Below are 13,992 nucleotides of genomic sequence, written 5' to 3' on the forward strand. Positions count from 1 at the left end.
CAAGTCTAAGCAAGAGGGAAATTTTCTTAGTTTGTTATACCATACATTCTCTTTCAAATAGTAGTTAATTTTAATATGAGAAAAGAAAAGTAGAATAGAACTAAAGACCTACTGAACTTCTTAAAAAGTTCTGTCATTGGTTCACCTTTAGGTGCTCTTGATTTCTTTTCTTTCTTCCTTTTTGTTTTGTTTTGTTTGGAGACAGTGCCTTGCCCTGTTGCCTAGGCTGGAGTGCAGTGGTGGGATCATGGCTTACTGCAACCTCAAACTCCTGGGTACTAGTGATCCTGCCACCTCAGCCTCCTAGGTAGCTAAGACTACAGTAAGACTACAGGTGCGCACCACCATACCCAGCTAATTTTTAAATTTTTTTTTTTTAAGAGACAGGGTCTTGCTATATTGCCCAGGCTGGTCTTGAACTCCTGGCCTCAAGGGATCCTCCCACCTTGGCCTCCCATAGTGTTGGGCTTACAGGCGTGAGCCACTGTGCCTGGCTTCTTGATTTCTTATGTCATGGAAGTGGTTATTTCTACCAGAAACTTGTATAGGTTAAAAAAAAAAAAAAAAAACTTGAGAAAAAGTAAATGGCATTGTTTGCTGTACCACCTAAACAGTAATATTCTCTCATCTATTCTCATTTTCAAAATATTTTTGAATTTAATGCTTTGAAACTTTTACTTTCAGAATTTATTCCTTGCATTTTTAGCTCAGGGATAAAGGAAGATAGGATCTCTACCATCAATATTTTATTATCCACACTGAAAACAAAGGTACGTGCTTGGTGATCAGTGTTTCTGTTGTCTGTTTTCCCTTGGGAATGGAGATATTCTCCGGTGTTTTACAGGACTGTAGAGCTACAACATCTTATGTTATGTAGATTTTTGTATTGGTTGAGTGGAAAACTCTTTCCTAAGCAGCAGCTTGTTCTTGTTGATGAGCGTATCCCGGGACTAGAAGGTTAAAGAATAGCTGAAGCAGCCAGTGATGTCCAGACACGGCTGCTGTTTCATTACAGCAGCAGAAAAGCTGCTGGTCAACATTTCACAGCAACCCAAAGTAATCATTGTGAGCTGTAAATTATAAATAATACTTCATTCACATATGTAGCAAAATGTTGTTTTGTGTCATGTTCCATGACAAAAGTCTGCCTTTTGCAAGCATCTTATCGATATTTTAAAACTTGCTAAAAGGATCACTGCCTTTAATACAGAAACACTTTAAATCTTCAGTAACAAAAACTCTGTGACTCTCCCAACATGACAAGTTGTCCAGAGTCCACATGAAAATGGCTAAAAAGCATGAAAGGACTTTATTTTCAAAGTATTTTAAAGAGTGATTCTCAACTGGGGGCAATTTTGCCTTCTACGGGACATTTGGCAATCTCTGAAGACATTTTGGGTTGTCACAACTGGGGAGGTACAACTGGTGCCTAGCGGGGAGACAGCAGAGATGCTGCCAAACATCCTGTAATGCCCAGGATGGCCCCCATAAGAATTACTTGGCCCCAAGTGTCAATACAGCTGAGGTGGAGAAACCCTAATTTAAACTAATGCAAATAATGACATACGGATTTTTTTGCCTACTAAAATAGCATTGACTTTTAAAAACGATGGTGTTCAGTGCTAGCAAGGATGCTTTGAATCAGATACTTTCTTGAGGAGGAAGAGTTGTATCCCCGGTGGAAGATAACAGTTCTGACAGGATGTGTCAGAGGTCTTAAATATGTTCGTGGACCCTGACGTATGGTTGTTCTGAACTGGGGGAGTTGCATCAGAACCTCTAGGGGAATGTATTTGAAATATATATACCTGGGCCACACCCCTAGGGATTCTGGGGGTAGGTTTGGGTGGAGCTGAGAATTTGTGCCACAATTCTACTTGCAGGAACCAGTGTTAAGTCCAAAGTCAGATGCAGTGAAGACTTTGTTCAAGGATGCTAATCACGGCTTTTTGGAGAATAGCCAGAAATTAGAAACAACTAATTGTAAACACCAGGGGGATGGTTAGATAAATTGTGGTCCAGTCATAGGATAGAATGGTATTTAGCCCCCCAAAATGTTCTAAAGGGATTTTTAATGACGTGGAAAAGGCTTATGCTTCATAAGTAATCATATATAAATAAAATCTCAGGCAAAAAATAACTAATACATACACATGTATGTTGTGTGGGTGTGGGTGGTGACTGAAAGGAAATATATCAAAATAGTAACTAGGTATCCTAGGATGATGATTTCCTTTTATGTTTTTCCTTTTTTTAAACCAAATTTTCTGCTACTAGCATGCATTATTTTTATAATGATGAGAAAACAGTAAGCACCATTTAAAAAATAATTGAATTCCATGAACTTCATTTGTTTTATTGTTTTCAGGTAGTTCACAATAAAAATATCACAAAAACCCAGAAGGTGCGTTTCTTTACGGGGCAGTTATTGAACCACATAGCATCGCTGTACAACTGGAATGGGATTACCGATGTGAACCCAGAAAATGTCAAGGTGCTGACACTTTTTGGTTTTCGTTGACCTCGTTGTTGGAATTTGATCCTCAGGGCCGGGAAAGGGAGAATTCTCAATGCTGCACTAGACTTGAAGTCCCCTCATTTGATCTGTTTCTTTTGACTGTGGTTATATGGTTGTGTTAACCGTCTGCTAACTACAATAGGATTTTTTTCCCCTAATTTCTTATGCTAATAATTTTTTTTTTTTTTTTAATTAGAAAACTATGATTTCCTTGGGCTGAGCCATATCTTAGTTTTCCCTGCATCACTTGCCTGTTAGACCAGCAGGGTCATCCCGACCTTCTTTTCCTCCTCTTGCTTTACCTCTGCCTTCCCGTCCTTCCGTTCTTTCATGTCCAGCTGTTGGAGTTTCAAGGCTTGTTGTGTGTTTTTTGTTTGTTTGTTTGTTTGTTTGTTTTTAACCTCAGGAACCTGAATGTCTAGGAGCTTCACCTACTGACATATGTAATTTATTTTGTGCTAGTTAACTCATGTGCTAAATTGAAACAGCTGCTCTTAACATTGACCCAATGCCAGTGTATATTTTAATTTTCCTCAAGGTGTTACTGAACATGGACTTGGCCAGAGTAGTAAAGGCACAGACTTCCTGTTAACTTTGTAATAATTCACCTCTCATGAGCCTACTATTTCACCTCCTTTTATCTTGGAGACTTGCCCAGGTCCTCTTGTTTTGAACATGTTTTTGTATGCTCTAGACCAGCAAGCCTCAGAGCCTGCATAAAAACACTCCCAAATATGGAATTTTATTCAAATGAACAAGAGAAATTAGATCACTTTAAAGCTTTTAAAAATACAGGTTTAAACTTGCCCCTCTTCAGAGTATTCTTTTATCTTGATCGGTGTATCTTTTGTTATTGTTTTCATTTATTGTTTGGAATGACACCAAGTATTTAAAATGTTCTCTAAATTGTCATCGGCAGTTAATATTGTCCTTGTTTTTACTCTAGCTCTACTAAAGTGTATGAGCTTGGGATTTTCATTGAATTTTTAAAAATCTTCATAGGTTTCTGCTGAAGAAGCAGGGAAAACCATGGTGCGGGAGCTTGTTCATAACTTCCTGATGGATCTTTGCTGTTCACTCAAGCATGGAATTAATTTTTACGATGCATCTCTGGGTACCTTTGGCAGGTAAAGTATAACACTCTTGTGGACCCCAGGGTGTGCGTGTTCCTCGGAAGTCACGACATAGTGAGTGTCTAGTGGAACTGTAATAGGTTAGAACTAGAATTGTGGACATTATCTAACTTGTTTCAGGGTTGAACAGTTGTAGTCCCAGAGAACTTCTACTCGTTGCATGTCCTCGGGGGCAGTTCTGAGGGTAGCTGTCTATTAGCACTTAGTTAGGTCATGGGATATTTCACCCAGGGAGGTGCTGCGGATGTTTACCTAAAGACAGTGTTCGTCAGCTGGAGCTCAGAAGAGGCGTCTGCCTTCCCAGAGAGGGTTGGCCCTGACATAGGCCTCACAGCAGTCCTGACGCAGGTACCATTGTTATGCCAACTTTGCAGAGGAACAAAGTAGTTCTAGAGAGGTCAAGACACTTACCCTGGTTAAATGGCAGAGGTTGCATTGGAATCCAGGAAGTCCAGCTCCAAACGGATACTAAACAGTCCTCCCTCTCCTTGACAGGCTGCCCATGAGTCACGATTTCAAAATTGTTTTTTTTACGTTTTGTTTCACATTTCACAATTGTGATAATATTTTGTCAGTAAGGAAACATATGAAGTTCAAATCTACTGGTTTTGATCATATTCTTTGAGACTTTGTTTTTGTAGTCGTATAATACAGGTCCATGTAATTTTTTTTTTAATAACAAAAATGGCTTCCTACTGTTCATCCTATCTGCTTTTTTCCCATTTGACAATAAAAATATTGGCCATGTTTTCTGGTCGTTGTAAATGTGTAAATGATTTATTGTTTAATCCTTGTTATTCTATCCTAGCATTATATCACAAGGATTTAGGCAGTTGATTTACTTCTAATTTCAGCCAGTCAGGAAATCAGGTGATTCCTTCAGAATGGAATAACATGGTGGGAGTTTTTGTCTGCTTATGACTTGGGACATGTTTTGATTGTGAGGTCACTATGATTTAGCTTGTCACATCATTTCTTTTTTCTTTCATCAGTAAGAATGAGCTCATTTTCCTGCCAAAACAACAGCAGACTTTTATAGTCGAATAGAATATTACACCATGCTTAAAACACATGCATTGTTCCCCCTTTTTAAAGCATTTTTCCTCCATAACTAGGCCCATGAAATAGATGAGCATTTAATGAGCATATTGAATCAACTTGTGGGTATGCGTCTCTTTGCAGCAAGCTGTGATTTATGTGAATTTTGAAGCCATGGGCAAAAGACAAGTGTTTGTGTATAAGGGAAAGGAAGGAGATTTGTTTGTGGATGGTAATAGAAAGCTTTGAGAACACTGAATTGCATCATTCCCTGTTCCCTAGTAGACATGTGACCCACTCATTCATTTCATTCAGGTTCCTGTGCAGACCTCACCACTTCAGGGAGGCCTTCCCCGACAACCCTTTCTGAAATAGTCCCTCCACTGTCACTGTGCTTTTTGCCTGGCTTAGGCTTCTGACTGTTCATACATTTATTTGCAGATTTATTTATTTGCTTGTTCATTATCAGATTGGTGAGAAGTGGTGAGAACGGGCGCCGGTCTATTATGGGCCTCCAGTCCCTAGGACAGTGCCTGGCACATAGTAGGTGTTCACTGAAAGCTGATGTTACAGCATAGAGCAAGGACTGGCAAACTTTTTCTACAAAGGGCCAGATTGTATTTTAGGTTTGGCAGGCTACACAGTCTGTTGTGACCACTCAGTTGTGTCACCAAAGCATCCATAGACGTAAATAAGTAGGTTTACCCATGTCCCAATAAAATTACAATGATAGGTGCTGGGCCCTACTTTGCCAGTCCCTGGTGTAGGTTAACAGAACAGACAGCTGGGCTTCAATCCCAACCTAGCTCTGAGACCTTCACTGGGTTAGGCATCCTCTCTGCCTCCATTATCTCGTCTATAAAGTGGGAATAAAAGTAGTGCCTGTCGCAGAGAGGTGGTGGTACCTGCCTAGAGCAGTGTCTGGCATGTATTGTGTACTACATAAATATTAATGCTCTCCATTTTATTACGTTGTTGATTAAAATAAAGCATGTGTAGTATTTTTAGCACTCTTTGTAGATTTAATATCCTTTTCATTTGACAGTACAAACTGTTTTGTTCATGACATTTTCATATTAGGAAAGGATATTTTCATATTCTTTTTTAAAGGATAGTTTTTCTGATCAAAATTACACTTTCTAATTTGTTTTTTGAAAAACTTTTTTTTACTATATGTAAAGCTGTCATATAGCATTGTAGTTTTACTCAATTTATAAGGGAGATGTGAGACACTGGGGACCCTAGAAACCATCACTGTGTCGTGCACATGAGGCAGAATCTGAGGATTTTCTGGGTGTTTTGACTTCCCAGGGTCAAGCAGATAGGAAAGGGCGTATTTTCTAAAAAGACTTTGAGGCAGGTGAAGCCTAGTGTCCTGGGGCTTTGGCTGTGTGGATCCTGGGGTTTTACTCCCTTTATGCAAGTTTTAGTCTCTGCAGACTTTCCTGCCTCTTACTTTTTTTTTTTTTTTTTGAGATGGAGTCTTGCTCTGTTGTTCAGGATGGAAGGCAGTGGCACAGTCATAGGTTACTGCAGCCTCGAACTCCTGGGCTCACCTGCTGCTTTTATTATCTTTTCATACCTTTGAAGACGGTCCACTTTGAGACAACTTTTCAGTATTTTTCTACAGTAGATTTTTTCCACATCCTAGCTGCTTTCAGCTGCTAAATGTAAATGAAGGAATTTGAAATAAGCTAGAAACAGGGAAGGCAGAAGGTCCATGCAAAGACCTCGTGCTGTCTTGTCAGATTTCTTGTCAAGAAATAATTTAATGGCACTCTGAACCATGCAGCAACTCATGAGCAGTTCATATAAAAAAAACTTTATTGCCAGGTGTGGTGGTGTGCACCTCTAGTCCCAGCTACTGAGGAGGCTGAGGCAGGAGGGTCACTTGAACCCAGGAGTTCGAGGCTGCAGTGAGCTATGGTCACGCCACTGCATTCTGGGTGACAGAGCAAGACCCTGTCTCTAAATAAAGAAATAATAAAAAATTTTAAAAATTAAAACAAGTCCCCCTTTCAAGAGAAAAATGTCTTATCTGCATTTTTTTACACTCACACTCACATATGTATTTACATAGTGCTTCTTTTTTCAGATGGAGTCTTACTCTGTCACCCAGGCTGGAGTGCAGTGGTGCAATCTCAGCTCACTGCAACCTCCACCTCTCAGGTTCAAGCAATTCTCCTGCCTCAGCCTCCCGAGTAGCTAGGACTACAGGCAGGCACCACCATGCCTGGCTATTTTTTTGTGTTTTTAGTAGAGACAGAGTTTCGCTGTGTTGGCCAAGCTGGTTCTGAACTCCTGACCTCAGGTGATCCTCCCACCTTGGCCTCCCAAAGTGCTGGGATTACAGTTGTGAGTCACCACAGCCAGCCCTACATAGTGCTTTTTAGTGTGTGGCTGAAGGAGGGACATCAGTAAAATCTCAAAATGAAATTTGGGGCATGGATTCCTCCCTGCTGGTTTTGTCCTTTCTTTTCAGTAGCCTTGACTTCTAGGCAGACTGGTAGGTGGCTGAGGCAGAATGAGAGAGAATGGTTTTCTTTCTTTTCTTTAGAAAGCAAATTGAACTCAAGGGAGGGAAGTAGGAAAGAAGAAAGGGAGCAGGACAATCAGAGACTTTTTCAGCCACTCAGAAGTAGAGGATGAGAGGGAAGCCCTCTGTGGAGAGCTGGAACCCCCAGGCCACGGAACTCCCACTTTACGTCCTGGGGGAAATTCCCCACACTGTTATTACTGTGTTCACTGAGGGCAATTCTGCAGAGCTGTGCATCACCATGAGCTCTCAGGGTGCTTTGACCATTTTCTGCTGACCTCCCCCCATGTCTCTTTCTCTAACAGAGGCGGAAACCTGACACTCTTGCACTTCTTGCTGGGTTTGAAAACTGCAGCTGATGATGATCTGGTGGCTGACCTTGTGGTGAACATCCTCAAAGTGTGCCCGGACTTACTGAACAAATACTTCAAGGAAGTAACGTTTTCCTTTATCCCACGAGCGAAGTCTACTTGGTTAAATAATATCAAACTACTAAATAAGGTAAAAAAAACATGATATTTAAAAGTCTGTTAGCTAGGCTGGGCGTGGTGGCTCACGCCTGTAATCCCAGCACTTTGGGAGGCCGAGGCAGGTGGATTACCTGAGATCAGGAGTTTGAGACCAGCCTGGCCAACACGATGAAACCTGTCTCTTACTAAAAATACAAAAATTAACCGGGCGTGGTGGTGTGCACCTGTAATCCCAGGTACTTGGGAGCCTGAGACAGGAGAATTGCTTGAACCTGGGAGGTGGAGGTTGCAGTGAGCTGAGATCGCACTACTGCACTCCAGCCTGGGTGACAGACCAAGACTCCATCTCAAAAAAAAAAAAGTCTGTTAGCTAGGTAGGGGGGCATAGGGAGTTGAGGGACCAGCAGACATTCTGATCTGATAAACTGTACAATATGAAGACCTTTCAGGGATAAAAAGGGATATTTTAGATCATGTAAATTTGGTGTCCTTATCTTCTATAGCATTTTGCCTTTCACTGAGCTGAATTTGAGGTTTATTTAGAATCTTTTTAGCCAATTTATCCTGTTCATCAAGATTTTGCTTAGAGTGAAGTCTTGTTGAGTCTCAGCACAGTTAGACTGGGGTTGGTGAGATGCTTGATTATCTCTTCTCCATCTGGGCTCATAAAAAGTAAAATAAAATGAAATGTCTGACTTGTAGGATAGTTTTTAAAGGTCCTGCTTCAATTAGAACAACTTGAAATAAGCTGTGGAACGTTGGTCTGCTGGTTTAAGTAAATGTGCATTACCTTCCTTTTGATCATAGTGTCAGCATCTGCCCATTTTACAAATAGAGGTACCTACTGTTAGCTCTTTGGCAGTAATACCTGACTTGTTTGAACTCTCTGTCACTGATTCATGGTTTGCCTAGTGGGAAAATACCTGGGATTGTTTCTTTTGCCTCTGTCTGGGCCTGGCATTATCTGTAGAACCAGCTTTTATTCTGCTTGAGTGCCTATGTGCAGTCTCCACATTTACCCTTGGGATGAGGAGGATGTACTCCACCCCTCATTTCGGTATAGATAGTCCTGGGGCCAGAACCCCTACTAGGAGCTGCATCTGATGAAACGTCTGATTTGTAGGATAGGGGAGGGGTGAGTGTGTGGTCTTTGCAGGCCCAGTATTGAGTCCTTACTTGGCTGCTTACTAGCTATGTGGCCTTAAGGAAATTACCTAACCTCACTGAGGTCCAATTTTGTCACCTGTGAATATATTTTTGTTTTAATGTAAAGTGTGCCTATCCCAAAGGGTTGTGAGGAAGCTTTGAGAAGATGGCTTCTTGACATCCCTTCCTGACATCATTTGTCAGGTGCCTGTCAAGTGCAGCAGGAACTGGTAAGTAGTACCATTCGTAGTTCTAGCAGTGATTTATTTGCCATCAGAGATTTTAAGAGACTCTGCAGATCACAGGTCAAGTTCTGCTCTGAAGGTCCTTTCTCTGTTAACAGCCAGTCTCCTGACCTGATTTGTCTTTGACAAGTAGATTTGGGGGTTAATCTTCCCCTCTGCCTTGTGGGGAGTCTCGGACCTTTACCACTATAATTATTTGTTTGAATGGCTTCACCTTTGGGTGCCTACAGCTAGTCCCAGATTTGAAACTTACTTCCAGCACCAACTAAATCTCTTTTTTGCTTTTCCTAGATCTACGAGGCTCAGCCGGAGATTTCCCGGGCATTTCAGACCAGGGAGTTTATACCCTTGCCTCGGCTCCTGGCAATGGTGATGGTGACCACCGTGCCCCTGGTGTGCAATAAGAGCATGTTCACCCAAGCATTAAATGTAAGGCCATGTGGTTGCCCCACTTCTGGAACTGCCTCCAGCTAAACTCGCTGGCTACATGATGTGATTATTCTGAGAACCGGCCTGGATGTGTTTGATTGTGTTTTGTCAGGGAGGCTCTGAGGCTTCCAGGACAGAGGCTGTAGTTTGAAATAGCCCATAAGTGACAGGTCCACGGACCTGGGTAAGGACCTTGGAGCAAAGAGACTTTGCTTCTAGGGACAACGGACTTCGTGTCCTTGGCCCTGTTCCATCACACAGCGGGGACCCCTGTGTCCCTCTAAGCCTTTCTAGTCCTGCCTGAGGGTGAAAGAATGTCTAAATCAGAAGAATGAAAGTTTATCATTAAAATCTCATTAGTTTAGAATTTCCAGACATGGTAGGACTGAAATTTGCCTAGCAAATTCTTTCTTTTACGGTTTAGGTGAATGGTGTTAAGATGCCTGGCAAACATACAGTTTGAAGGCCAGCTGTTTTCAAGCGTTTTTGGAGGACATGTTCATGGAAGAAATTGATACTTAAATTTTACATCATTATTTATTATAAAGGTCCCCATGTCTCATCAGAAGCCACATTCTGAGGGGTTCACATGTCTTCACTGCAGCATCATGGGCCTAGGTGAATGGCTGTGGGTTGTTGGCACACCTGGGTCCTGGGCCCTGCCAGCGCCTCCTAACCCCAAGTTGCCTGAGGTACCTGGGGGAGGACAGGTATTCGGAGAGGTGTCTTCGTCCTTCCAGGCAGGCTGAGTTGTTGTGTGGCTTCAGTAGGAACAGGTTGGCTGTGGTGGGTTGCACAGGCCTGGGTTGGCCGTGTGGTAATGCGCACAGTCACTGTAAAGTGGGGTGGACTCCTGAGACCACATGGTGAGATTCACCATTTTTTGATACCCCTCCAGGGTTTGTGCTGAGCGTGGGTAATGGGGTGAGGAGTAGAGAGGAGGCCTGTGTGGGAGTAGGCAGAAAGGTTTTGTGTTGTGTTTGTCAAATCGTCATATGCAAAATTAGCACCCAGCTAGCTTGCCCAACTGTTTTAATTAACGTGGGAGACATTTGCATTTCTCCGAGGGCTTGCAGGAAAGCCAGACTGAAAGGATTAGTATGATGAACCTCCTTTATTTTTTAATTATTTTTATTTTTTATTAAAATTTTTTTTCTTTTTTGAGACAGAGTCTCATTCTGTTGCCTAGGCTGGAGTACAGTGGTGTGATCATAGCTCGTTGCAGCGTCAAACTCTTGGACTCAAGTGTTCCTCCCACCTCAGCCCCCTGAGTAGCTGGGACTACAGGTGCACACCACCACACCCGGCTAATTTTCTTATTTTTATTTTTTGTATAGACAGGGTCTTGCTATGTTGCGCAGGCTGGTTTCAAACTCCTGGCCTCATGCAGTTTTCCCACCTCGACCTCCCAAAGTGTTGGGATTACAGGTCTGAGCCGCCACACCCAGCCAGATGTGCCTCCTCTGTGGGCTGCATTTTCTCTCCCTTCCAAGCTTGCTCCTGGTAGTCTGGGAGAGAAAAGCCTGTCTCCTCCTCCTCTCACTTTTCAGAACAAAGGGTTGTGCCCCTAGAGGGGTGTTCTAGCTCCTGCACGGAGTGGCTCCTAGGAAGGAGTCTCAGAGGACACAGCCTCCTCTCCCCCTGTTGGCTGTTGCCAGTCCCTGCAGGGCCAGGGCCGGGGCCACCGAGCCCAGCCTTGCCTTCCCTCCACAGGTGCCCTTTCCAAGAGCCAAGACTGTGTTTTTATGTAAGTGAGACCCAATGATGTGAGTGCATCCAGGGACTGGAGTTAGATGATGTTTGTTTTTTTTTTTCTTTTATTTCTTATGGTTTTGTCTAAAAAACTTTTAAAGCATACATTTTAGAGTCAGGAGGAGAAGCTTTAGCCTATTTTAGAAACAGGAAATAAGAAAGCGTTTGGAAGCAGGGCCCCAGGCTGTTGGTTGAGCTTTGCGCTCCCAGCCCCTTGGGTGTGGTGTGCACGCTTGTGTGGGGCCTGCCTTTGAAGCGATTGTGGAGCTGGCCATTCTTGGCTTAGGATAGTTCCTTGTAGTCCTGATTTAGTGTGCAGTGTACACAGAGTGAAGCCGCAGCTGACTGGAATGCTGGGGCTCTGGGGTGTCGTGGTTATTGAGCTGAAAGTAAACCAGTAAAGCTCTTTGTTTCTACCGCACTGTCAGTCTGCAGTGTCCCAGCCAGGGCTTCTCAGATCTCAGTGTTGGAGGGCTCTCCTGGGGATCATGTCAAATGCAGATTCTGCTTGAGTTGTGTGGGCCGGGGCCTGGGATTCTACATTTCTCCTGAGCTCTGGGAGATACCATCATATGATGCTCCTGGTCCCAGAACACACTGTGACTAGCAGGGGCGTGGACTCTTTTGCTGCTGTTGGTAGTAGCACAGGTTCTTGAACCCTACTCAGTCTCTGCAGTGAGTGACTCTCCCAGGTGTCATTCTGACTGGAAGTCAAGAGCTCTGGATGTCGCAGGCCTGTGATGTGGGTTGCTTGCTCACTGAGCTTGGAGGTGGATTTTCATACTAAAGTACCTGATGCATTTTTTTTGGCCATTCCTCCACCTGATGCTAATGTTTTTAATAGTGGTAGAATCCTGGGCAACATAGCAAGACTCTGCCTCTACAAAAGGAAAAAAAAAAGGCTAGGCATGGTGGTTCACACTCATAATCCCAGTGCTTTGGGAGGCTGAGGCAGGAGGATTGGCTTGAGGCCAGAAGGTTGAGGCCGGCCTGGGCAACATAGTAAGTCTCATCTCTTAAAAAAAAAGAAAGCCAGAAGCAGTAGGTGCCTGTAGTCCCGGCTACTTGGGAGGATGAGGCAGGAGGATTGCCTGAGCCCAGGAGCTTGAGGCTGCGGTGAGCTATGATTGCACCATTGCACTCCAGCCTGGGTGACGGAGTGAGACCCTGACTCAAAAACAAAAAGTAGTGGCAGAGTGGGTTCTGGTGAGATCTGTTGTTAATGGAGAACATTCACAGCTGAGTGGTTGTCTCAAGGCTTACCAAAGAGCAGATGATAAAAATGAAACTGCTGCTGGATGCTACCATTAGTGGTTGTTTCCTGGCAGTTGCTGAAGTCAGACCCAGAGGATGTCAGGAGGGCGAGATACCCAGGTCACCTCTTCTCACAGTGTAAAGACCAGCTGTTTCGTGCAGCTTCCCCTGTGAGTGACCTGAGGAGGGGCAAATGCCAGCCAAGCCCACAGCTTAGCAAATCTGTGTCCACCAGTGTATCCTAGAGACATTTGTACATTTAACTCTTTTTCTTCCCAGTTGGACAGCACCTCAGTGAGGCACACGGCCTTATCCCTTATTTCTGTCATTTTGAAGAGGGCATTAAAAACGGTTGACCACTGCCTGAATAAAGAGGTGTGGCAGGAATCAGGCATGTACACAGCTGTGATGATGGAAGAATTCGTGCAGCTCTTCAGAGAAGCCCTGAGCAAGGTAGGCTCCGATCTGGGTTTGGGCTTTCCTTCCAGACCTCACCAGGTGGAAAAGGCCATTCTCGGAGTCCTAGGGTGGAAGCCAAGTGATGTGTCCTTGGAGCCACAGGGTTGGACAGGCCAGTGGGCAGTGTGGTAGCATGGGTGCTGAGGGCCAATTGAGAAGACCTGCCACTGTAGTTGTAGGCAGTGATGTCACAGAGCATGATCCAAAAGTCCTCGTGCAGAGTAAGAATTTAGACGATACATGTGTTCTCTCACAGGGGTTCTGGCTCTGGTGGGGACCTCATGTTCAATCAGGAGCCGTGGTGATGTTGTCAAAGGGTAGATTGTGTCCTTACCCCTCACCCATGGCTGCAGGCACACACACAGACCACACTGTGGCCCAGTGAGAAGGGATGCAGTGGCTCAGGAAGCCCCTCTTGCTTCCTATGGCTGAAAGCCAGGCTTCTGTAAACTGGCCAGCTGCTCTAAGAGCCCCAGTCACACAGGGTAGCTTTCCCTGAGCTGCTCCTGAGAAAGTCTGTCTTTGTTCCCTGTGTCTTTTGCTTAGGTGAATGAGGCTTAAGGGGTTTGTTTTAATGATCAGCACTTGCCTGTTCACCAAATCCTTACTGTGTATACTTCTAGAAATCATACTGCAGAACATGGTTGGGCGCGGTAGCTCACACCTGTAATCCCAGCACTTTGGGAGGCCGAGATGGGTGGATCACCTGAGGTCAAGAGTTCAAGGACCAGCCTGGCCAACATGGTGAAACCTCACTTCTACAAAAAATACAAAAAATTAGCTCAGTGTGATGGTGGGTGCCTGTAGTTCCAGCTACTCAGGAGGCTGAGACACAAGAATCACTTGAACCTGGGGAGGTGGAGGTTACAGTGAGCTGAGGTCACCCCACTGCACTCCAGCCTGGGTGACAGAGTGAGACTCCATCTCAAAAAAAAAAAAAAAAAAAAATATACTGCAGAGCAGAGCTTATGTGGATTTGGGCCTATTTTCTCACCACTCTTCCCTCTCCTTC

At 43.9% G+C, this 13,992-nt stretch overlaps 1 protein-coding gene across 3 annotated transcripts in view; it reads left to right on the forward strand.

The window, feature by feature from the left end:
• URB1 (URB1 ribosome biogenesis homolog) overlaps positions 1-13,992 on the forward strand; it is an 81,324-nt gene that overhangs the window by 18,122 nt on the left and 49,210 nt on the right. For all 3 annotated transcript variants that reach the window (XM_055279485.2, XM_063639339.1, XM_055279486.2), the window contains exons 6-11: positions 685-770; positions 2,369-2,494; positions 3,521-3,645; positions 7,531-7,726; positions 9,378-9,515; positions 12,801-12,974. In XM_055279485.2, coding sequence (XP_055135460.2) covers positions 685-770; positions 2,369-2,494; positions 3,521-3,645; positions 7,531-7,726; positions 9,378-9,515; positions 12,801-12,974 — 845 coding nt within the window. The remainder of the gene's footprint in view (positions 1-684; positions 771-2,368; positions 2,495-3,520; positions 3,646-7,530; positions 7,727-9,377; positions 9,516-12,800; positions 12,975-13,992) is intronic.

Source organism: Symphalangus syndactylus, chromosome 5 (assembly GCF_028878055.3).
Source record: "Symphalangus syndactylus isolate Jambi chromosome 5, NHGRI_mSymSyn1-v2.1_pri, whole genome shotgun sequence".
NCBI lineage: Eukaryota > Metazoa > Chordata > Mammalia > Primates > Hylobatidae > Symphalangus > Symphalangus syndactylus.